This window comes from Arvicola amphibius, chromosome 5, assembly GCF_903992535.2.
Source record: "Arvicola amphibius chromosome 5, mArvAmp1.2, whole genome shotgun sequence".
In the NCBI taxonomy this organism is placed as follows: domain Eukaryota; kingdom Metazoa; phylum Chordata; class Mammalia; order Rodentia; family Cricetidae; genus Arvicola; species Arvicola amphibius.
The window spans coordinates 116,461,458-116,486,917 of record NC_052051.1 but is presented as its reverse complement, the minus strand read 5'-3'; the positions used below and the strand labels follow the sequence as shown (position 1 = coordinate 116,486,917).

Sequence of the window (25,460 nt, the reverse complement as noted above, 5' to 3'; positions counted from 1 at the left end):
TCACAGCTACGTTCTCCCCTCGCCTAGCGGACGGCGCACCGGGCGGCCTGGACCCTTTCCCACCAAGGAGGGGCGTCTTGGTGGGACGCCACGGAGCACCTTCGCCAAGATGGTGGCGGCTCGGCTTCACCGCGCTTTACCAAGATGGCGGCGGGAGGCTTCCGGCACGCGCTTCCCCAATCAGGGATCCCGATCGGGGAGGTCAGGCCGAGGCGGCCGCCCTCGGAGTCCCAGAGCTGAGCGGCGCGAGCGGCTCCAGTCTCGCGCGCGCCCGCCCGCCCGCTCGCTCGCTCGCTCCGTGGAGTCGCGGCCGCCTCCGCTCTTGTCATAAGTGCCAAGTGCTGTCACCTGTGGGGGCACCAAAGTTACTTCCCCGCACCGCGGAGCCACAGCGCCGCGCCGCGCCTCGCCCCGAGTCCCCCCGACCCGAGGGTCCCCGCGTCGCCCCCGCCTGCCCTGCCCTGCCCAGCGGGCACCGCCACCCTCGCCCCTTGCCCCGCTCAGTCCTCGGGGGACCAGCCACGTGTTTCTCTGGGCGACCCGGAGGCGCGTACGGGAACAGCTGGAGGGAGCTAAATGCTGACGTTGGAGGGCTTTGGAACTGCGTGTTTTGTTTGATTTGGGGGGGACATAGGGGGTCCTGGAACCCTGAGGGCTGGGCAATGCACCCAGCCCGGGGCAGCAAATGTCACGATTCGGGGGAGGGGTCTCGGCGGGGAGCTTGGACGCCGGCCCCGAAGGGGGTGGAAAGAGAGGTCAGGAGTTTGGGGTGAGAAGAGGGCGGACTTCTCCGGCAACTTACTATTCCGTCTGCAACTTGCTTCTAGGCCTGCCCCCCCTCTCCCGCCCCCCAATGCTTCCTTAATTACAATTTTTTTTAAGTGCAAAGAAATCCTGCTCGCTAGAGGTTTTGCATTCGGCGTGCAACTTCCTCTGAGTGTGAGCGCGCTGGCAGGCTGGGAGGGAGGGGTGGGGGTTGAACTTGGCAGGCGGCGCCTCCTGCTGCCGCCGCCGCCGCCTCCTCTCCGACTCGGGGAAGAGGGTGGGGGACGGTCGGGGCGCGGGGGAGGGTGGGTTCTGCTTTGCAACTTCTCCCGGTGCGAGCGAGGGAGCGCGCGCGCGCACGGCGGCTGCAGACGGGGCCGCCCAGACGATGCGGGGGTGGGGGGACCTGCCGGCACGCGAGTCCCCCCACGGGCTCACAGTACGTATGCGCTGACCCCTCTCCTCTGCCCTCCCCTCCCCAAGCCTCCCCAGAGGGCGTGTCTGCCGTCCGGCCCCGAGAGCGGCCGCGACGCTGCTGCACCGTTTCCGTGCCATCCTGTAGACCCTCTGCTAGTGTGACACACTTCGCGCAACTCGGCGCTTCGCCGGCGCGGACCACCCCTGCGGCTCGGCCGGCTGCCTGTCACCCTTGGGGGCTCTGGCGGCGGACCCACGGGGCGGGTTCCCGAGCGGTTCCAAGCCGCCGAGCTGGGCGGGGGCGGGAAGGAGCCAGGGAGAAGAGAAACTAAAGAAACTCGCTTTGCCTCCCAGACCAGGTCGGCACCCCGCCGCTGCCGCACTTTTTCTCTTTCCTTGGGTCGGGAAGGCGAAGGCGCGCTCGCCGGGGCGGAGGCGATGGCTGGGAGCCGCGGGGTTTGCAGGCGCCGTCGGGGCCGGCTGGCGGGGCCCCGTACGCTGGGCGAGGGGGCGAGGGCCGCGGGCGCCCTTGCAGTTGCCGACAGTCGCCAACAGGTTGCACCGTTCCCCGCGGCCGCCGCGCGGCCCCTCGGGCGGGGAGAGGCCGGGGGTGGAGTGGGAGCGCGTGTGTGCGAGTGTGTGCGCGCCGTGGCGCCGCCTCCGCCCGCCCCTCGCTCGGTCCCGCTCGCCTGCCGCGGCCGGGCGGCCCTTTCGCGTGTCCGCGCTCCCCCCCCACCTCCGCCTCCTCCATTTTGCGAGCTCGAGTCAGTGCCTGGAGCCCGAGTCACCGCCCGCCCGTCGGGGACGGATTCTAAGTGGGTGGAACGAGACGCCGCAGCCGGGCGGCGCGGCGCCGGGACGGGGGACGCGCGCGGGAGACGGGAGCGGCGCGGGGCTCGGCTTGTCAGCCGGGAAGCGGGCGACTTTCCGCACTAGGGGCTCTCCCCTCCCCCATGGAGAAGAGGGGGCGACTGTTGACTTCCTTCTCCGTGACACGCGCGCCTCCCGCGTCCGCACGCCGACTTGTTTATCTGGCTGCGGTGTGAGCCGCGGGCGGGCGGGCGAGCGCGCGGGTGCCGAGGTGAGCGGGGGCTGGGCAGCGGGCGCCCGCGCGGAGGTGAGCCGGGCTGGCGGCGCTCCCCGAGGGGCTCGGCAGCCGGGGCGGCGGGACTTGGCAAACTTTTGTCAGCCCTGGGGTTGGGGGTGGAGGCTGGCGAGGGCAGGGTGACGGTGACGAAAGGGCCTCGGCGGTGACAGCGCCGGCGCTTCCTCTCCCCGCACCGCCATCCCTGGCCCGGCGCGCTGCCCCGCCGTGGAGCCTCGCGCGCCCCGGCGGGAATCTGGCGTGCTTTTTGGTTTTGCTTTTTGCCGCAAGCTTTCGGGTCTTGGGCTGTCCTTGGGGGCCGCCCGGACAGCCGCTTTTCCCGGGGGAAGGCAGAGCGGCGTCTGCGAGCCGCGGGCTCAGGGCGCTCGGCTGCGGGCTGCGGGCTGGTGGGGTGGACGCGGGGCTTGCAGCCTGCAGCCCAGACTTCTCCCGCCTGGCCTTATCTGCTAGAAGTGGGCGTGCCGCAGAGAACTCAACAGGTCTGGACACATTTCTCCCTTCACCTCGCACCTTTCTCCCTCCTTCTTCCCCCACCCCCTCCCCCCCGACGACTTGTGCACTAGCTTTGGGGCACGATTTCGCGCCCGACTTTTCTGCGTGGTCCTCTTTTTAGTAAGAGACCCTCCCTAGCCGCAGGGTGTGTGTGTGTGTGTGTGTGTGTGTGTGTGTGTGTGTGTGTAGCGATTTTTGACAAGTGCTACTTTCATGTTTCACGTTGCAGGCTTGATCATTGCGGCCTTATCACTTAAGACCCTTGGCATAGTTCGTGAGGGCCGACTAATGTCCCAGGGTTATTTACAGTTTTAACTGGAGGATAAATGTCGCTTAAGGAAGCATCTCGTTTTATAAAGTATTGTGATGGTCTCGGGCTTGAAAGGTAGCTGTCAGAAAAGCGGGTGTGGAAATTCATTAGGGGCCATTTCATATCTCATGGTTAGAGATCCTTATGAGATGCACACACAGGTCCCGGGTGGGTTCTGAGAGAGAAACCGCGTACAGGGAAGATTCCTAAGGCATGTCCACCCTCTCCACCTACCTCACATTCCCCTTTCAGTGAAGAGTTCCTATTTCTTAGTGCCTTGGTACCGGAAAAGTTTACCATTTTATGAAAGGGGTTCCCCAATATACTTATCATAGTCTTTGACAACCTCTTAAAGCATTTTGTTTACTAGTAATATACTAACGATCTGGAGAAATACAATTTAAATAAATGTAGGTTGAAAACTGCAGAGAAAATTATTCTGAGCATTTTCTTGGATGGGTTTTATCTGAATTTATATGTGATTCCACAGACCCGTTTCTCTATTTTTCCCAGCATTGCCATATTTGGAAAGAAAAAAATCTTAAATCTAGAAATAAACTATTTTGTATTGAGTGCATTAAGCAATTTTTAGAAAGAAATATAACTCGATTAGTTTTGGTGTTAGTTTTGATGAGCTCTGCTCTGTTTGTCTATTTAAATAAGTTAGAGGTGCAGCGAAGAAGCTAGTACAGATCCTGCTGTTTTCAAAAGTACATATTCTAGGCTATGTACAATGCATATCATTTCTTATCGCCAACGTTTGGAGGTGGATGCTACTAAGCAGGCACATCTGGTTGGAAATGGAGGTTAAAGATAAGAGCATTCCCCTCGCCTTTAGCAGAACAGCACTGCTTTTTGTTTTTTCAAATAAAATGTGCACAATCCTCCAGGAGGTTGTATCTTGAAAGGGTTGGATGTGGGGGGACGGGCACTAGGTGAAATTGTGAGTCCTAAGGTGCAAATAGTTATACCATAGCATTTATCAAATGTCTTATTTATTGGTTTCCAGAAAGGCAATCACCCTTGATTGAAAAGGGGTTGGAATTTTAAGGATCATGCTTTAAAAAAAAAAAAACTTAAATACTTTGACATTAACTTGAACCTTTAGAATAATCATGTATAACAAATTACAATTCCTATGGTTGCCAAAGCTGTACATTTAGTGAGCAGGATAAACAGCCAAATTCAGATCAGTTCAGTATAACTTTGTCCTTGCAAATGAGCTGCCTTGTGCTTTTTAGATGTAGTTCCCTGGGTGGGAGCAGGGACTATGGGTTTATTTTAGAAGACAGAAACTATTCCTCTGATAGTGGGGACTTTGATTGGGAGTTACCTAAAGGGTTCATTTAATAGGCTGTCTCTCACTAATCGGATCAGAGATAATGTGATTTTATAGCTTATTATGTCCTCTCTTTTTTTGTAGTTAATATTTGCCAATGGACTCCAAAGAATCCTTAGCTCCCCCTGGTAGAGAAGTCCCCAGCAGCTTGCTTGTCCGGGAGAGGGGGAACGTGATGGACTTTCATAAAACCCTGAGGGGAGGAGCTACCCTGAAGGTTTCTGCATCTTCGTCCTCACTGGCTGCTGCTTCTCAGACAGATTCCAAGCAGCAGAGGCTTCTGGATTTTCCAAAAGGCTCAGCAAGCAATGCGCAGCAGCCAGATTTGTCCAAAGCGGTTTCACTGTCCATGGGACTGTATATGGGAGAGACAGAAACCAAAGTGATGGGGAATGACCTGGGATACCCACAACAGGGCCAGATTAGCCTGTCCTCTGGGGAAACAGACTTTCGGCTTCTGGAAGAAAGTATTGCAAACCTCAATAGGTCAACCAGTGTTCCTGAGAAACCCAAGAGTTCAACATCTGCTACTGGGTGCGCTACCCCTCCAGGGAAGGAGTTTCCCAAAATTCACTCTGATGCATCTTCAGAACAGCAAAATCTGAAAAGCCAGCCTGGCACCAATGGTGGCAATGTGAAATTGTATACCACAGACCAAAGCACCTTTGACATCTTGCAGGATTTGGAGCTTTCTGCTGGGTCCCCAGGTAAAGAAACGAATCAGAGTCCTTGGAGGTCAGACCTGTTGATAGACGAAAACTTGCTTTCTCCTTTGGCAGGAGATGATGATCCATTCCTTTTGGAAGGGGATGCAAATGAGGACTGTAAGCCTTTTATTTTACCGGACACTAAACCTAAAATTAAGGACACTGGAGATCCGATCTTACCAAGCTCCAGCGGTGTGACGCTGCCCCAAGTGAAAACAGAAAAAGATGATTTCATTGAACTTTGCACCCCCGGGGTAATTAAGCAAGAGAAACTGGGCCCAGTTTATTGTCAGGCAAGCTTTTCTGGGACGAATATAATTGGTAATAAGATATCTGCCATCTCTGTTCATGGTGTGAGTACCTCTGGAGGACAGATGTACCACTATGGCATGAACGCAGCATCGCTCTCTGAACAGCAGGATCAGAAGCCTGTTTTCAATGTCATTCCACCAGTTCCCGTTGGTTCTGAGAACTGGAATAGGTGCCAAGGATCTGGAGAGGATAATCTGGCTTCCTTGGGGACTATGAACTTCCCAGCCCGATCGGTGTTTTCTAATGGCTATTCAAGGTAAGCGCATGCCTTTCTATTCCATCATTTTAGTTTGATCCATTTTAGAACTCATTTATCAGGTTGTGTTTTCTAGAGGTTTGCATACTCTTTCAAATAACTGAGTAGAAATGGTCTTTTGAAAGTAGGCAGGTTAGAAAATCTGAAGGACTCCCCTGTGCAGAGGCACTTTGGGTGTTTGTATGAATAGTAATAGTAATAGTTTCTCTCTGGTCGGTATTGAAGATTTTTGTGTGAAAACCTTACATCAGAATTGTTCAGTAACGAATTGCTTGACTAAAGCAAACATGAAATCAAGAAAATAATATCTAGTCACATAATACATAATTGTGCATATGAATTTAACTGCTTTAGAGTGCAGTGTTACAGAAAAATGCTTCCATAGTTAAACGTTGCTTTGCTATATGTGTCCTGTGTGGAGTGTTATCTTTCAATTAAAGGGTTAAGAAGTGAGAGTAGTAACTTTGAGCCCTGCTGTTCCACCAACATTGAGTTTTGAAATGGTTAAAGCAATGCAGTGTGTAGTGACCTAGACCATTGCTTAGAGTAGCTGAGAGTAGGCGATTGGTGCCTGCTTACCAGCCTCTTTGAGGAAGGAACTGGTGCCCGATGCTTTCAGATGCTCCTGCAGATACTCCGGTAGGTAACTCATGATTAGAATTTTTCAGGCTTCAGTTAGCAAGCATCGTGTGCGTCTCTCTTCTTTTTTTCTCAGTATACGTATACTGACATTACTGTCTGATCTCACTAAGGTTCCCTAGAGTGAAATTACTGAAAACAACTTGTAAGTTAAGATAAATGTACTGGTAGGGCTTAGGTAAGTGTGAATTGTAGTGATACAAGGCTGATTAATCGCTAGGGGGTTGTTTCTTCCTTCCTTTATATGTAGTCCCATCAACTTTTCCTTAACTATTAGTAATCTTCACTGCTCCCTTTGAGAAGATTTTACTTAACACTCGCAAAGAGAATGTTCTCAATGTGTTCTTTCACGGAGCTACACCTTTCCAACATCCCTTTTCCATGAAGGTTATCCTGACATTGACGTAGAAAAAGGCATCTCTTCCCTCCATGTGTAGGAAGCTGATATTGGGGAAGAATTAGATTTAGACTGTGATCTATTTTTCTAAACAGCTTAATTATAGCTTAGCAAGAGGGGAAAAATCGCCTTTGTTCTTGTCTAGCCTGAGAGATGGGTGGTTACTGTTTGTATTGACTATTGGTAGTTGCTACTAATCCAGTACTCATAATTAGTTCTCTCTTATTTGGGGAAAATTATTGCAGCATTTTAACTTTTCTGAATTAGGGTTTAAGATATTTCTAACAGCAAAATTTAAATAATTTCTTATTGCATAAACTTATGTTTTTCAAATGTTGAGATGCACTGTTTTAAATTTTCCAATCCTAAGTTTTTGACAGTAGGTTTCATGTCATTGACTTTCATAAAAGAGTAATCACAGTTGATCTGATTATAGAGAGCTGTTAAACTGATTTATAAACATTTGATTATATAAGGAAAACCAATATATTTAGGAAATCCCTTGGCCTGAAAGCCATCATAAAACTCTTCACTTTTTATTATAAAAAGAATAGCAAAACAAAAACTTAATTTGCATGCACTATAAATTTTCATTAAGTCTTATAAAATCTGGGATATGAACAATAAATCTCACCCTTAAATCATTAAATAATTTCAGTGCTAAAGCACTTTGACACTTTCTTAGTGGCACATAAAATGTTCCCATTTCTGTCGTGCCTCTGCCTTTACGAAGGTAGGCAGGGCTCTGGGAATGTGGCACTTTAGAAGTCCTTTCCTGTCCAGGAAGTGATCAGGTGTATACTGACACGATTATTTGTGTTTAATCGCTGGTGTCTTTTAGCACAGTAAAATACCCTAATGGGCCGGGGCAGGGCTTGCAAGTTTCACACTTAGGGCTGGGAACTGTGATTATCCAGAACCAAGCTTCACCCAAATAAATTGGGACAATGTTTCCTTTCTGACCATTATTGAATTCTTCTATTGTTTCCCAGCAGCGGCCCTGGCAGATCTAAAATTGGTTGCTCTCTCTATATGATGCGCAGTAGTTGCCAAACATTAGCTATGATCAGTGACCCTGAGTCATCAGTCACTAAGTCAACACGCTGAGGCAACAGCTGGATGGAGTCCTCTCTGCTTTCGATAGGAAAGCGGCAGTGCTGCTAGTGACATCACTTGGAGTGTTTTTTTTTAAAAAAAGCATACTTTTTATTTGAATTTTAAATAACTAAAACATTTCCCCCCAGAATGTTCATAAAAACTACTTCATATTATATTCGGGGAGAAGACAATTTCTACAAATATATCAGTGCACCATGACATCAGGTTAGCACATTAAATTGTCAAGTTATGAGTATCATGATTAAGATTTTCGTGTTTTGTTTTTTAAAGGTTTAGGTTCATTGGTGGTAAGACAAGGCAGAGATTATTGCTGCTCAGATCCATTCTTAGTAGTGCAAGCGTCCAGTTCTAACAGTCCCCTGGAAAATGCAGTGAGCTTAACGTAAGCATAATCGAAGCAGGCATGCTTCTGCGTGATTTGATTTTCTTCTCCATGTTTCACCTCAGCATTAAATGGTGCACACGGCAGAAAATAGGTGGAGAGGATAAAGGGTTTCAGAGGACTTAGAGCCCTTTTCCTGAGAGGTAGGTTAAAGAAAAAGAACAGAGCAAGATAAAAGCTCAGTCTTCTGGAGTGTGGGGTTTGGTAATGGGAGCTTAATGATGCTCCTAAAATGTAAGGAGATTAGACATCTCTCTATTGGCCCTGTCTGTGTCAGGCTTTATAAAAATAATAAAACTGTAGGAGCATGGGCTGAGTGAAACACGTTCTGTCTCTCTTTCGTTTTGCCTATTAATGCCAGGCTAGATGTTTTTTTGAGGAGGAGACAGAACATAAGGAAAGAGTCAGTAGGTTTGGGCCACACTTAGCCTTTTCTTTTGATAGGCGCTTGTTTAATGTCTTTCCTTTTTCCTGGCCCCCCAACGAGTCTGACAGTGGGTGTTCCAGTGGCTTTTTGAGCTTACTGTTTCTTGATATCCATTTATATAAAATGACTTCTAGGTGTGATTTGCTTTGGGGCATATACTTATTTGTTTATATGTTGTTACCTTCATGGCAGAATCGTTTCTTCTTTTTAAAATCAGTATGATTGATTTTAAGAGAAATTTCAGCAATTGTGTACTCAGGTGTACGGGTTTCGTATGGAATGACTAATACAGACGTGTGTAACAAGACATTAGTCAGCTCTTAATGAAATTCTTGTAATATTTCTTTGGCTAATCCCTGCATATTTGTAATTGACAATTCAACTAGTATTCATGATGTTATTTTGGTTTTGTCTATTTTTGCTACATTTGACCATTTTCCATATGTTATTAACGTTTATGCATTTTATGACTTGTTCTTAAATGTACTTTGCACAAATGTAGATGAAATGCAAGTTGCAGTAGATAAATTAATAAGAGGGTAAAGGTCACTTTAGGAGCCTTTAGAGGTTTAGCTGACGAGAGATTGTATCAAGTAGTATGCTTTCCACGAGTGCCCGTGTGAGCGACAGCTCAGTTCTCTGAGGGTTATGTAAGACTCAGTGCTCTCTAGCCTGGTTATCTTAGGAAGCCTTCATTTGTGCTTTGGTTAGGTCTGGAGCATGTTTCTTCAAGTACATTTGTCTTTAATACTTGTACATAGTTAATCATTATGAGTGTTTAAGTCTTCTTGTATGAGTAAATTAAACTGGCATAATAGGTTCATGTTGTGTAGTATTTATTGTTCTAAAACCGTCCTGGTAGTATTTTTGTCAAAAGTCATTGTTTAATAGAGTATAAATAGTTGTCAGATTGATAAGCATTTGTTTATATTTCTGAGGTATGCAGAATATAAATTGGTGAATCCCATTGTATAAATAATTTCTAAGGACTGTTTTATTGGATTAAGATACAACCAGAAAAAAAATCAACTTGTGGTCTTTACAAAAGAGATCAATTATCTATTTCTCTAGCTTCATTCAGCCAACTGCTCTCATTTTCTTCTACCTTGGCTTTGTAGTTTTCAAGTTCTCCTAAGGGAAACTTACATTTTAAAACAGTTCTCTAAAATGTTTCCTTCCTTCCTTCGGAATCATGTGGTCATTCCCATGCCAGTGACTCTTGGGTGTAACCTTTAGTGATGTCTTTATTTTATTTATTTATATATATATATATATATATATATATATATACATACATACACACACACACACACATTATATATACATTAAAAAGTTAGTTATAGCTAGTGGCTTCAACCCCCGACCCGGTGGAGGGCAGGGTAAAGAGAGAAGTACCAGGCATGGGATAGGATTTCAGGACAGTTCCCTACACCGAGCCTTTGGACAAGCAGCTGATCTTCAGGTGTCTCAGGAAGAACACTCGGGTCAGTGCTGCAGGGAAGCTTTCCTGTGAGGGCGGAGAGTGCAGTGACGGTGTTTCTAGTGAGCTCTTTCATGTGATGCTGTATTACCAAAATGAGGACAAAATTTACATCATACTTATATTTCTGCCAATCTCAATTTCATATTTGTCCCAGTTTAATTTAAGCTGTTATTAGAGAAAATCTAATGATTTGAGCTTAGTTAAAATAATCATGGCACCTCATGTAGTTACAACCATTTCCTATTTCATAATGCACTTTGCAAATAAATTATCAACTCACTGTGGAGTAGAACTCTTTCCATAGGTTATCTGAATTTTTTCTAGGATATTGAGTAAATTAGGCAAGTAACATAAATGATTGGATTCTGTAAGTACTAGGCAGCCACTTAAACTATTTATATTGCAATAGTCCTTAAGACTAATTATTTTGAATGAAAACATACCATCCCTTAATTTAATCTCTGAGCCAATTTAAATATTAATAGCTTATCTTGATTGAACTATGTGCTTAAACATACTTATTTGGAGTAACCAGCTATTCATTTTAAGTACTTCAGAATACTTTTTTTTATTTTAGCAATCTTCAACAAGATTTATATTGTCTCTAATGCAATGTGTTTAACAAGGTCCCTGCTAATTTAGAATTTTTCCATTTACATATGGGAGTATAATTTACATATATATGTATATGTATGTATATATATATGTAAGGAGAGGAGAAGGGTTGAATTATATGACACATGTTTACACATTACATTCCTTACATTACATTATTTTTAATTACTAATTGAGAGTTTAATAAATGTGCAGTTTTTGACGTTTAAAAACTTCTAGTTTTTTATAGTGTTCATAATAAATTAGCCTTTATTCTAGATTATTTCATAAGTTTCCATAATAATATTTAGCCATGGATATTATGAAAGCATATTTGATAGCCAAATTTTAAAAGTTATTGTGAAATGATACCCAGTGTAGTTCATGATTTAGTATTTCGTGTTGGGGCAATGCAGTGACTTGCGACCTTATGATTGTCACATGAGGAGTACTGCGCTGCTGGTTTGCTGTGGACCCTTTTATGTTGTCATCATTTTTATATGTTGTTTTATAATTGGGGATTCGGGATTTCTTAGTTTTAGTATGTAAAATTTGGTCTCCCCTCCCACTACATCCCTTATTGATAATTTGATTCAGATGTTCAATAGCAGTAATATTAGGGGGAAAAAAGACCTGGTTCTGAGGCTAAAGTGAACCAAGCTATCATTCTAGGTAATTAGGTAATTTGTGTTTTGAAGTTAAAGATAATTTCTCTGTGTCAAGTTATTATCAAAACCCCAATGGGTCTGTGTGTCTGTGTAAAAATCTGCAATTCTCTCATCTATTTGATGAGGCGAGTACTGTGTGGGAGGTCAGGGTATCCTATAGACAGCTTCTTGACATTTTCCTTGTCTATCATCAAGTACAAGACAAAAAATGACCTTAGATGTGTACTTTTACAAGATAAAGGTTTAAAATGGTGTTCTTCATAGCACATAAAATGTAAATATTGTTGTAGCTGACCCAGGACGAACCCTTGAGTTCTCAGAGCTTGTTTTATGTAGTAGGTAAGAGATTATCTGTTCCCACCCCTCAATTCAGATGAGAGGTTGAGATCACGCCCAGTGTTTAGGGAAGGACTCCACACCTCATTAGTTGTGCAGTCGCCTGGAACCACCCTATTGGCAGCTGTCTAAGCCTTAGCATCCAGGGCTGCTCTAGAGGTCTAAAGCGAGTCAGTAGTTCACATAATACTGACTTCATAAAAGCCACTGATCCTTTCTTTCCCGTACGGCTCGTTAGTGTTTTCTCCGTTCTTCGGCAGCACAATGCTGCGCACAGGCTGCTACACTTCATGCTCCTCACCCCTCATACATTCGTCGCATTTAATGTCTTCCTTCTCTGATGTTCTTTATTCTGCTTGTTATATTAAGTCTCTGAGTCTGTCAGGACCCATTTAGAACAAAAGCAGCTGTTACCTGAATTTTACAAGTGGGAGATTTAAGATATTTAAAGAAAAATTAATCAGAAACCTTCATACTGGTCTGAAAGGAATTACTTTCTATTTGATGTGCTAGAAATTACTCAGCGATCTTTCACAGTAATTGTCCACCAACAGTGAGTCTGAAAACGCAATATAAAGGAGAAATATGACCAAGGCTCCGCTCCGTGTGTATGTGCGCAGTCACTTCCTGTTTTCTAGCACTGCTACTTGATAGCATTTGTAGATGCCTTTGTATCGCGGCTCAGCAGGTAAAAGGGCTGTGTGCAAGCCTGGTACCTGAGTTTGACCGCAGAACCCAGGTAAACGTGGAAAATGAGAATCTGTTTGATACAGTTGTCCCCCTGACCCTGAAAGGTATGCCGTGGCCACCTCCCCTTCATACACACACGTATACAATAAGAATAATAATAATTCAAAACCTAAGCAAATTCGTGAGTTTACTTTGGAAATTAAAAAACTCTTCTTAAAATGCAAGGTGGCAATTTTAAAGCTCTGGCAATTATGTGCAACTTAAACCAGGATGACCCTCATTTACTAACAGTGAAGGTAACTGCATCCCTAGTGTAGGTATTGCCCATCAAAAAGCACTGGGAACTTTTTTAGTGCCCACTGTATACATTCCCTAAAGGGTCATGAATCCCTTTTATCTAGACTGCTGTATTTAGAGCCCAGACTGTTACTTTAGTATTAATTTATTTTCAAGGTTTCGTTTTGTTTTGTCTTGTTGTACGGGGCGTACCGCCATCAGTAACCCTTTCCGTGGATTTTATTCCATGTTAGGTTTACCATCTGAAATTTAGTAGCTAACCTGATAATTTAAGCCACATTATTGATAAATGAAAGGCTGTCCCCTTTCTATTTTTATTGTCTGATCCTCTCAGGTAACCATGCATGCAAAAATCAAAAAGCTTTCAATTTTAAGAGTCATAAATACTAACATTTTTTCTAGGTTCATAGATTTGGGAGGATTACAAAACTTGCTTTAAAGACATCTACTAACTTTTTCCCTTGATGGTGAAAAAGCTGCAATTAGGGCTGGAGAGAAGGCTCAGCAGTTAAGAACACCTAGCTGCTCTTCCAGAGAACCTGAGTTCTATTCCCAGAACATACATCATGCAGCTTAAAACTGCCTATAGTCCTGGTTCAGTGGGATCTGACACCTTTGCTATCCTCAGGCACCTTCATATGTGTGCAACCTGCCTGTATATGCATGCATATAATCAAAAATAAAATAATCTTTTGGAAAAGTTTCACTAAAAACAAATTATATACACATATACATATGTGTGTGTGTATATATATACATATCTGTGTGTGTGTTGCCAAATATAGAAAAAAATTAAATTGTAGTTTAAATTGATAGATATATCATGGTAAAACCTGAGTTTTACAAATAAAAATACTGAAAAATTGATTAGAACATTATGTGAATCATTTCATCTGGAATCCAGCTGAGTTTATGAAGGAGAAAATATGAAAGTAGAATAGATATTTTTAAAAAATATTTCCCCCAAATAGAAAGCCCAGAAATGAACATTCTTATTTCTAAGTCCGCACCATGAGAGGCTGTGTTGTTTCTGCTCTTCCTTTGCAGTCATCTCGAGACACCTTATGAACCAGAAAAGGAAACTGAGCTCATTACACTGCAGTACTACATCGGCATTCCTAATCAGAAAATGTATTGACTCCTTACCTTACACTGAATTACTTTCAGAAATTTTGCCTGTCTCTGGTTATAATATTTGTTTTTGTTGAGGATTATTTAAAAGAGTTCAGCTAAGGTGTTCTCTCCCCTCTTCCTCCTAGTCCCCCCCCCATAAAATAGACTCTTAATTGAAAAAGGCTGCCCCCACTCTTGCCTCAGCCTCCCACCATGCCAGCTCATGCAGGTACTTCTGTAGAACAGGTCTGCAGTGCGCTTCCCTGGTACTGCCCTCAAGCAGGTGGTACTCATTGGTTAAGTCCTGTTTTCTTACTGTAGGGCAGAAAAAGTAAAGATTACTTCTAAACCTATTTTTTCCCCTCTTTCTCTCATGTTTATTTTATGTTCAGAAAAGAAGGGCCTTTCTTTGGCTTGGACTTGAAAGGAATTTGGTGATTGCAGATACGGAGTAAAGGAGTAAATACAGTGTGAATTCCTACAGTAATTTGCAAAGTACTTGAGGTCCTCATTTCAGCTCCTCCATGTCCTGGAGAAATAACCATTTGACGGTCACTATGGCAACAAGTGCACTAAAGTTACTTATACTAATAAAATAGTCTGAGTTACATGTTCAATATGAAATTCAAATAGTTTTTACTTGTATTCTTCAAATCTGAAAAAGGAAATCTGAAAAGGAAACTTTTGCTTTACTGACCACTATTTAAGAACTCAAGAATTTTCATCTCAAGTCCTACTTTTATTTATTTTTCTGTTTACTGAATGTTAAGATGAGTCGATCGTGGCCTTTGAAATCATCCTGGCCTCTGAAATCATGGCGCATGCCAAACCATTCAGGTAGGATGTCTGCTGTGTAGCTGTCCTGTTAGGACTGAGGGTTTTTCATGGAGAACTTCTTTATTGAGAACGGTCTAAGAACTTTTTTATATCTGTATTTAAAACAAGCTAACTTCTTTAATACTCATTGTTCTTCTGAAAGCATGATGTCAGGTTTCAGTGGCCGATAAAAGGGGACGGCGAGCCATCACCATGATGTGGGAGTCGTGATATCATTGAAGTCTCTAGGCCCTGGACATAACCTAAGGAGAAATGTTAAAGAGGAGGGAAAATTGGCACAGAATTCGCAGTCTGACTGACTGAGGACAAATGACTGTTTAATATTAGAGAGTGTCATTAAAACAGAGCCATGGCGCTCTAATACCAAGACATATCCAAATGAGAAGATAAGGAAGCCAGAAGGAAAAGTTACAAAGCCATGAAAAAAGAAAATGAGAATTTTAAACTTCTGTCTGGGGCCTGGATGTTTGGGTTCTGTATGTCTCCGCTTCTGCATGGGCACTGGGCCACGTGTGAGAAGCCCGGCGATGGCATTACACCTGTGAAAGGAAGAGCTACAAGGACAAGATGTCACAGGAGGCACATTCCTGGGGGATGTCTGCTCAAGGGTCACAGAGCTCTACTTGTGCAGCAAATACATGTTGAGCTGGGCACTGGGCACAAGCGTGCAGCCGTAAGGAAGGCAGTGATCAGAGCCTGATGGAGCAGAGTCACGTTCATGCCTGCTCCGCCTTCCTCCCAATTTGCTTCTTAAGCTTTTACCTGCAGAAGGCTGAGTCTCTTCGTGGAGGAGGAGTGAGTGGGGGCAGCCGTGGGGATGAACGGGTAGTGAAAGTTCGCCCAACGATCTGGAGTAAGAGAAGGGGTAAGAACGTGTGCTAGGGAAAGAATGGAAACCGGTAGAATGACCTACCTGTCAGGACAGACTTCAGTTGCCATGGGATAGAGTGGTATGACTGCTCCGTTATCCCCGCCCCCACTGTGCAGTGCATGACAGAGGGAACAGGTGTGCATTGCAGCCTCGGATTGCACTTCCTAGTTTAACACTGAATTTCTTAGACCATGTGGGGTATCTCCATAGTCTCTAAGAGGAATATGGTTGTCTTTCTAGGACCCCTGGCACATGATCTAGGCCCGGGGATGTTTTGTCTGAAATATTTTCCCCAAATATCCACTTGCTTCCTGGCCTCCTTTATTTAGGTCACACTTGGATATCACTTGCATAAGAGAGACCTCTGTGTCTGTCTGAAATTTCACACATTATTTCCTCCCCTTTGACGTACTTATGAATCTTTATGTCTTCTCTGTTATAAGCTTGCTCTACTCCTATATCCCAACATCCAGAAAAGTGTAGCATAGCGTAAGTCCCTAATAAATATATGCTGAATAGATGAATAAGAAACTTGGCATCTAAATTAAGAAGAATGGGTATGGGTGATACTTCAGTCTAAAAAAGTCAGTCTTAAGACAGAATGATGCAAATAGAGTATACATAATGAAAATATTTTATTTGTTATTGGACATTAAATTTACTCTAAAGCTTTAAATTGGACTGATTCTTGCAGTTTCTTGGAAGAACTCAGATACACATATCATTTAACAAATGCAGGGCAATCAGTGCTTATAAATGTTTTTGAGGGTGTTTGATATAGCTGGTTGCTTTTTTCCCACTATATAATCTGCCACAGAAATTTACAATTATTTTTTTCTCTGAAAATTTCATAAATGTATATGATACATCTTAATCTTACCTGCCCCTACTCCCTCCCTCTACTGCTTTTCCCAATACACTTCCCAATTCCTCCAGTTTATAAAAGTGACCCACCAAGCCCAGTTAGAGCTTCCCTTATGGGCATGACTATCAGGACTTAAGTCTCCTATTAAGAATAGGTTATCCTAGCAGATAGGTCAAATTAGGCAAGAAACCGTGTTGTTGTTGTCGTTGTAAATAGTTATGTTTATAAATACAGACTATTCTAGGAGAGGAAGAATGGCTTATTTTCTCTGAATTTCTAAGTTGTCTTTCTTCAGCTTATGGATGTTTTGGGTTTGACTTATTGCACAATAGTGAATATCATCAACCTAAAAGTTTCGTAGAAGGGTGTACCTTCTATGTATTGCAGGTGAATAATTCATTCTTAATTTGGGAAAGACAGACACCAGTAGTAATAATAATAAGTTAAATAAAGCCAAGTCATGTAGGGCTTTGAAACTATTGAAAGAAAATTAGATGAGGTCTCTTAAGAATGAACTTCTCTAGTGTTCAAGCAAAAAGTGGGGATGGAGCAAGGACAGGAGTCTGGAAGGCATCCAGAAAGCAGCCCCCCCCCAAATTCTCAGTGACTAGCTGGAGAATTATGAGACAAAGATCTTAAAATGGCGGGAGGGAGTATTTCAGGATGCTGAATCAACTTGGGCTAAAGATAGGGCCTAGAGTTTTCTAACTCCGTGAGTGGGTGCTGTTGAATTCGGTTCCTGAAGTATGTAGATGTTCTCACAACTTAAGTCCTAAATGGATCAGCAAAGCACATGATTATTTTATAGTTTAAAAGCTTTCAATTTGGAAGATAGGTTAAAACATCGAAATAGGTAGTAACATCCTTCTGAGACCATGAGAAGTGAGTCCGGCCCTGGAAGGAGTCTAGTTCCTGCTCCCCAAGAAGCTGCACAAGAAGGGAAAACTGACAACGCCCTCCCTCCAGACTTTGTTTATTCCTATCAGTGGGGGCCAAACTGGCTCCCTGATTGCCCCTTCCCTCTCTAATCCATGCTGCAGCCGACTACCAAATAACCCTCCTAGAATGCTGCTTTCCGCAGCGTCCCCTCATCAAGGAAACCTGTGTGGTTGTGTTGCTCACCTGTATGCCGGACGATACATAGCAAGCCTTCCCCGGTTTCTCTTGCAAGTGGATTATAGAGGTCATCTGTGCATTGGCTCCTTTTAAATATTTTAGCAAATGCCTCGTCAAAATTTTTAATGGGATTATTTATTTTGGTAAATTGTAACAGAAGTAATTTTTTCCCCACCTCACTCCTTTCTTCCTCTCTCCTGTGCCTATGCCTTTCTCCGTAACCACACAGTAGTAAGTAGACATGTGTAAGTTGTTCTGGTTTGTGTGCTGTAAATCAGAGTGGGATCATCTACCCATTTCTCTGCAGCTTGCTTTGCTTACCTAACAAATATATCCTGGACTTCCAGAAAAACAGATGTTGATCCTATTCTATTTAATAATTGTATAATGTTCTATTCAGGTTGGTTGATGATTTTTGTCAACATAGGCTCCAATGAAGGCCCTTTCCAATGCATCTCTCCTGATCAAAGATTAGATTCCGAAAGTGGGTTACTGTCAGAGTTCTGTGTAATCAAAATGTTAAGAGATGTACCCAGCCAATGGTGGTGTTTTCTGTGTTGGCCAGGCTGGCATTACACTCTTGATTTCCTGTCTCAACCTCCCTTCCTTGTGCTAAAACTGCAGGTGTGTCCACCACACCAGATTCCAACTTAGCTTTTCACAAAGGTAGTCAAGCATCACATGGTGGTGTTGATTCTTTCCTTTGCAATAAAAACAACATGATTACAAATTAGTTTCTTGCCATAAGCTTCAAAGCTGATTTTAGCACAGCAGTGTGCTATATAACACAGATGTTACACTTTAGGATATAGGCTGTTACTCTGCTTCGGACGTTATCTAACCTTTTAGATTAATTTAATGGCACAGTTTGTCCATTTCCTTTGCATTGCTAAGCCACAGCAATGCATTCTCGCATCCTGTAGCAATGCTACTGGAAGGCAGGTTGTCAGATTAGATAAGTGGGGAATGGGAGGCCCCTCCTGGTGGCTCTTAGTCTCATTAATAAAGGAATTTTAGAATGGACTCAAGGATGATTTTCTTGAATTTAAAAGAAGCACCCTGACAGACAAACTGCCGATCCCTGGCAGCTTCCTAGAGGCGAATGAAGAAGAGCAAGTCATGCCATTTGAGCCAGCATGGAGGGCAGGCGCGCCATGACAGGGAGAGCATGCTTAGTAGGGCTAGAAAGAAGAATTTAGAAAAGTGGGCAGACTTAGGAAATGCGAGCTTTGTAAGCCACTGTGCTGGGATGAGATGCCATGGAAGAAGTACATTATCTCATTGAAGGAAAAATTACTTCTCCTAACTCTTTGACATAAGGTAAGCCTATCTTCCTGGGGCTGGTCCCTTACGATGATTGACCTGGCCCAATTGGGATGCTAGGCATCGCCTCCCCGCCAAGCCAGAGATTCTATTCTCTTGAGTAGAAGGAAGCTTGTCCTTCATGGGCCTGTATTGCTGCTCTCACAGTACCTGCTGACAATGCAGGGTTTTGTTTCTCACCTGCAAAGTGGACCACCAGTCAGGGCTGTGGGTACCTGCCTCCGGCTTGTGTCCTGTGGACGTTATGTTTGAAGCATTTGTAGGAAACGGTTTTTAGAAGGGGTCCAGTTTCATTGTCTTTTCAGTGGAGATTATGGAGGACCCTTTGTTCAGTGCTTCCTCTGCGCAAGAACTGGACTAGTCCGGGAGCTGGTAAACTGGCCAAGAGTAACTTACTGTGGGCCAGCTTACCCCATTCCTTCTCTGTCTGCATTTAGAAGGAAATGGATAGATGGGAAGTTGTGTGCCGGTGAGTAAAGTTCCAGTCTTCACCAGTAAGTCCTGAATACAATCGTTAAGGAGTGTTCTGTCACTGTTGTAGACCCATGGAGTTCTAGCTGGAGCCAGCCTTGGGATCTAACCATTTGATCAGAGGAAATAGATCTAGTGCAGTTAGTATCATATTGTGGGTCCGACTTTCTGTTTAAAATCTGTTTGACCTTGAATTTACAACCCAGACACCCTTAGTTTCTTCGCTTTTAGATGGGCACAAGGAGATACTGCTGGTGAACCATGTGGTACAGGCTGACACTTAGCAATCAGGAAACAGCAGTGCTTATTCTTAATGACGGAACTTCGGATTAGAGAGCATCTTACAGTTTAAATGCTGTGTGAGCCCTCGGCCCATTGTACTGTGCTACTGTTGATAAGTGAGTCTTCCTCCATGATAGCTCTTAAGACGAGATCACTATGATTCTAGCTTTCAAAGTAAGTATAATAATAGTTAAGCAATTGGAGACTTTAATTTCTGGTAGTGTGATCAGATTTATGTTTTGACTTAACTATGAAGGGGAACTGAAAAAATGCATGTGTGATAGATGTCTTGTTAAAAGGAGTGCTTCCTGTCTGACTCCCCCGTTCTACTCCTTCCCTCCCGCTCTGCCACATGAGTTGTGTAGAGTCACTCACTACTACTTGACCCTCTTAGGCACTTGAGGGAAGGTAAATTAGAATAACATTCTGAAGAAGAGCAAGCCTCTCCTAGCTTCACAAATTCTTAGAATCTTCTAAATAAGTTCACTGCTTGCTGTCTGATCTTTTTATATCTTCAGTTTCTTCTTAAAGAGAATAATTCTTTGAAAGTCTGATCCAACAGCCTTGTTAAAGGACTGTTTACATTTTTTTTCTTATGCCTTAATATAAATTAAATTCCACAATTAAAAAAGACATCACTTTCCTGGAGGATTAGTGGCTGAGAACACTTGCTGCTCTTGCAGAAGACCTTGGTTTGGTTCTCAGCAGCTATATAGTGGTTCACATTAAAAAAAGCCATTATTTCCTGATTTAGTTTTTCAAATATGTAACTGTTCATGTTATTAGCTAAATTAAATACACATATTGAAACATATGCGAAGTTCTGGGTAAACTGGGCTGTATTTCAGCCTTACTCTGTTAGGGCAAAGGTTTGTCATTCTCTTCAGTATCAAGTTTTTCCAGTTTGAAGCTTTTCAGAAGCAACCTTTTATTTACTCGGTTGCTCAAAGTAAATTTGTCTGATAACTTGTAGAAGCTAATATTTGCTCTGTAAGAAAGCAGATAAAAACATAGTGGCATTCACATAGTATTCATTTATTATTTATGAATCTCCACGTTAGCTGATCAGTTCGTATCTGGCCAGGCTCATCTGAAGGCAGCTGGATTTAGTCAATGTATTTATGGTCAGTGGTTTGATTTGCTTTAGCAATAAATGGCAACTGTCAGCCCACTTGCCCAAGCTTTTTGAAACAGTAGAATTCCCAAAGAGCCAGAAGAAGCATGTAAAAAATAAATCCATACTGTGACACTCTGCGCCAACCACACTCTGCTGGCTGGAAGAAAACCTCGGGGCCCGGAATCAGGAGGCGGAAGAGCAGTAAAATGATGCTGCAGGAAAGGAGGCTGCGCTTTCAGGATTTAGTTGCATTAAGGAAAAAAAAACTCATCCTTTAGTTTGTAACAGTCAAATTGTTTGTGCCAGCTTCCTGAGATGAAACACAAATCACTGGTCCAAAGGGTAAAAGGGCTTAGAAGTCAGATACTAGTGGAAGTTCAAACTCCAGCTTTATCATGCATGATCCAGAGCCCTGTCCTGCTTGTCACGTCATCTTCCTGGTAGGCATCAAAAGTGGCTACCTGAACTGAACCTCAGATTCTCTGTGTACTTAAAAGGGGAAGCAGGGCAAGTATCTGCCAAGTCTTTTTAAACCATTGAGTTTATTCTTGGAAACCTTGCCTACACTTTATTCAAGGTGTAGACTTGATGGCCTCCTTGTATAAAAGGGAAGAGAAAATATGTCATGGATGGAAGAGGAATGTCTGACTAATTTGACCTCAGAAGGACATGGCCATTGGTGTATATTGTCCTATGACAATATATGTTGGAGACACATACTAAAGAGGTAGAAACCTAAGATCTCTTTAGGGTAGGACTCCCTATAATTCATAGGATGGGAGTTGTAATATTAACACAGTCCACATTTATTTTGTTCTTAAAAAAATTCTGGGCCCTTTTAGACATAACTAGATAGGTGCCTTAATACCACACTGGGAATTATCACCCATTTGAAAAAGAGTACTATGTATGACAGGAAAGATTATAGCACGCTTGAACAGTTGACAGTTAATTGTCTTTAAATGTTTAAAAGAGCCACCTAAACATGAAATGGCATGGATTTCTTTTCCATGCATGATAGATAGTTGTCATGTTGAGTGGGAATTAAGACATTTAAATCCCTTCATTGTAGATGGAAGTTTCTGTCCTGCCCTGTCCCACAGCTGTTCAGTCCCAAAGAAACACACAGAGGCTTATATTAATTATAAACTGTATGGCCTATTAGCTCAGGCTTATTATTAATTGGCTCTACCCCATAGTTCTTGTCTATGTTTCACCATATGGTTTGTTACCTTTTCTCAGTAAGGCATCCTTTATCTTACTTCCTCTGTGTCTGGCTGGTGACTGACTCTCTGCCTTTCCTCTTCCCAGAATTCTCTTAGTCTGGTTACCCCTCCTATACTTCCTGCTTGGCTACTGGCTAGTCAGTGTTTTATTAAACCAATGTGAGTGACAAATCTTTACAGTGTACAAGAGCATTATCCCACAGCACTTTATTTTTCAAAAAGATGAAAAAAGAAAGAGAAAGCCAGCTGGCAGTGGTGGCACACACCATTAATCCTAGCACTCTAGAGGCAGAGACAAGCTAATCTTTGAGTTTCCGGCCAGCCTGGTCTACAGTGCTAGTTCCAGGAAAGCCAGGACTATTTAGAGAAACCTTGAAATAGGTAGGTAGGTAGGTAGGTAGGTGATAGATAGATAGATAGATAGATAGATGATAGATAGATAGATAGATAGATAGATGGATAGGTAGATGGATGGGGTTGATAGGGTGGATAGGGTGGATGGTGGATGGGAGTGGGGAGAAAGTGAAACCCATACAGAATAAAAAGGGAGTTAATGTAATGCTTATAAGGGTCCAGATATCTCAGAATCTGGAGTCAGAAAGGGTGAGCTTTTAAAGCCTCGATCAGGACAAGTACCAGGTAAGTACTCTCAAAGGATTCTAAGCTATACTGAGTCTCCTCTGGTGTTACCTTTCTCTGAACACAGGCATGCCAGATGACTTTTCTCTACCTTAGTCACTGTTTAATTACACAGTATTCTAAGGAAAGTAAGTTTGGGTGTTGTTTTTGGTTAATGACAGACAAAATGTTCCACTGTAGTGTTGTATAGAAAGCTCTTACTTGATTATTTTTATGAGAGTTAAACCAGCTAGAATAAATTTCAGTCTTTGTTTTTTTGAAAAAAAAAATTCATTTAGTGCTTTAGAAGGACCATGTCCATCCATTAGTCAAGGGAAGCATCAGCTGTTCCAAATATTTGGGAACCAAGGATATTTCCCCCCAAAAAGCAATACTAAATTCATATGAATGCATGTTTTTTTGTTTGTTGTTGTTTTAATCCTACAGGAGACTGCTGAGGAAAGAGTCATAATTTGGGAAGGATTGATAATTGAAAAAAAGAAAATCTGAGGGGGCAGGTGGAGGCCAGGTCTCTAAAATGGAGGGTCATAAAGATAAAGTGCTGTACTGGGTGCTGAGAAGTCAAAAAGAGAAATCATTTTTCCCCATCTCAAAGGGCTTGCATCTGTCTAGGGGTCATGATGGCAGGTTATTAAATAATTAAAAAACAAATACAGTAGACTTGGTGTCATAATGAGAAACTAGTACAAAAAACGGACAGTATTATTTATATGGTTCTTCATTATGCAAATTAACATTTATATTTCTCCTGAGTCAGCTCTCATCTGAGACAGAACTAGTCCCTAGATGTCCTAATGCTTGTACAATCTGCACTGATAAGTCATGATCCTCACACATAGACCTTCTCTTGGTAGGAAGCCACTGCTCTCTATAAACCTTCTGTGTTTCGGTGACCAGTTTCAGTGATTTTGTTTTTCTTTTGGTTTTTTTGAGACAGGGTTTCTCTGCAGCTTTTTTTAGAGCCTGTCCTGGAACTAGCTCTTGTAGACCAGGCTGGCCTCGAACTCACAGAGATCCGCCTGCCTCTGCCTCCCGAGTGCTGGGATTAAAGGCGTGCGCCACCACCGCCCGGCTCAGTGATTTTGTTTTTCAAAGCAGGGTCTTAACACACGTAGCCCTGGCTGTCGTGGAACTAACTGTGTAGACCAGGATGTCCTTGAACTTACAGAAATCCCTCTTGAGAGCTGGAACTAAAGAAGTGCCTATCTCAGTGGCCAGGTTTTTTTTGTTTGTTTTTGTTTTTAAACAAGTATTTCTGCCTTATCATTAGAAGGTAAAAGCTGAATACTAAGGGATATTTCTGCTTTAATGAATGACACAGTGTAAGAAAGCAAAGTCATCATGAGGGAATTTTAGGCTAGAAATAATTGAGGCATAAGAGCCTCCTATGTACCTGAGCAGAGCGTCCTCTTTTCCTCTGTGGAGTAACAGCCGGCTTGTGTTTTCTCCATCCCTACTATCATCTCCAGTCATCTGCTGTGCCTTTTCTACACCATGATGTTCATAAGTCACAGGCAGTGGCCCACTTAAGGCTATGAGAGTTAGTGGCCCCACATCATTCCTGGTATTCCTGAAGGAAAATAGGTTTTTTTTGTTGTTGTTGTTGTTATTTGTTTATATGGTCCCTCCTGCCTTCCTCATTCCCATTCAAGAGTTGCAAATTTGCAGAGGTAAAACTCAGAAATGTGAGTATTTTTAGAAACTCCTCAGAAAATTTGGATGACACTTGGAACCATAACTCTAAAGGACAGTGAGGGTGCCAGTAAATTCTAGTGCCTAGGATATGATTCCAAGATTTGCATTATTAACAAGAGGAGAAGTCTGCAATTGCAAAACAATCCCTGTCCCCAGTTATTTAAGCATAAAGACCAAATCAGCTGGTTAAGGGTTCTTGCTCTTAAGGGACACCCACCATTATTGGCTTGCCTTTGTCTGGATAATCTATCTGCCACGAACCTGAGTCAACTGGGGCACATAAAGAGGCACATAAAGACAATAGGTATAATGGAATGATACCTATACAAGAAGGCACGGGGCTGCCTTATTGCTATTTTTACATGGTAATTAAAAAAATGACTGTATCTATGCAATTAGATGGTCATCTTTCCATGTCAAAATAAATCTTTTTTCTCAAAAGTTAACCAGATATACATTAAAGGAAGATGATTAATCCATTTAGCGCTATTCCTGTGTTGCTGAGTATGTTGGTGCGTGTTTGTTATATAGCTTAAGCTGACCTCAATTCATGATCTTCCTCCTCAACTCTTCCCACATTCAGGGAATCACAGGTATATGTCACTGAGTGTGTGTGTGTGTGTGTATGCACATGATTGGGAGGATGTATATGCTTACAAGTTTACCTTTACTATTTCACATCTTTGTATAGTTTCAAATTTATTGTTTTTATTTATTTTTTTAAAGATTTATTTATTTATTATGTACACAGTGTTCAACCTCTATGTATGCCTGCAGGCCAGAAGAGGGCACCAGATCTCATTACAAATGGTTGTGAGCCACCATGTGGTTGCTGGGAATTGAACTCAGGACCTCCAGAGGAGCAGTCAGTGCTCTTAACCTCTGAGCCATCTCTCCAGCCCTAGTTTCAAATTATAAAAGCTTTGAAATTGACTTAAGTATCATCAGAAGCATTAATTATAAATTTATCTTGTTATTTTTAAGTTAGACTATGTCACCTGATTAATTTGTATTAATTAGTTCTTGTTGTACACAGAATTTCCAAAACCTTCAACTTTTAATTAAGTGAGATAATTTGGAAGCAGTTGTCTTGATGGCAGCCTGGAGTCTATCAACGTGGTGTATTAAATCCAGGTGTTTGCCTTAACACTGACATCAAGTTGGTGAGCC

The 25,460-nt window shown here is 43.0% G+C and overlaps 1 protein-coding gene across 5 annotated transcripts in view; it reads left to right on the top strand.

Moving 5' to 3' along the window:
* Window positions 1-1,070: 1,070 nt before the first annotated feature.
* Window positions 1,071-25,460, top strand: part of Nr3c1 (nuclear receptor subfamily 3 group C member 1) — a 90,375-nt gene continuing 65,985 nt past the window's right edge. Inside the window, exons 1-2 of one of the 5 annotated variants that reach the window (XM_038329712.1) lie at window positions 1,071-1,204; window positions 4,513-5,703. In XM_038329712.1, the coding sequence (XP_038185640.1) occupies window positions 4,526-5,703 (1,178 nt within the window). In that variant the 5' untranslated portion in view covers window positions 1,071-1,204; window positions 4,513-4,525. Of the gene's footprint in view, window positions 1,205-1,343; window positions 1,542-1,886; window positions 2,264-2,466; window positions 2,767-4,512; window positions 5,704-25,460 lie in introns of those variants that run through there. The other 4 variants (XM_038329714.1, XM_038329711.1, XM_038329715.1 and 1 more) reach the window with 4 other exon arrangements.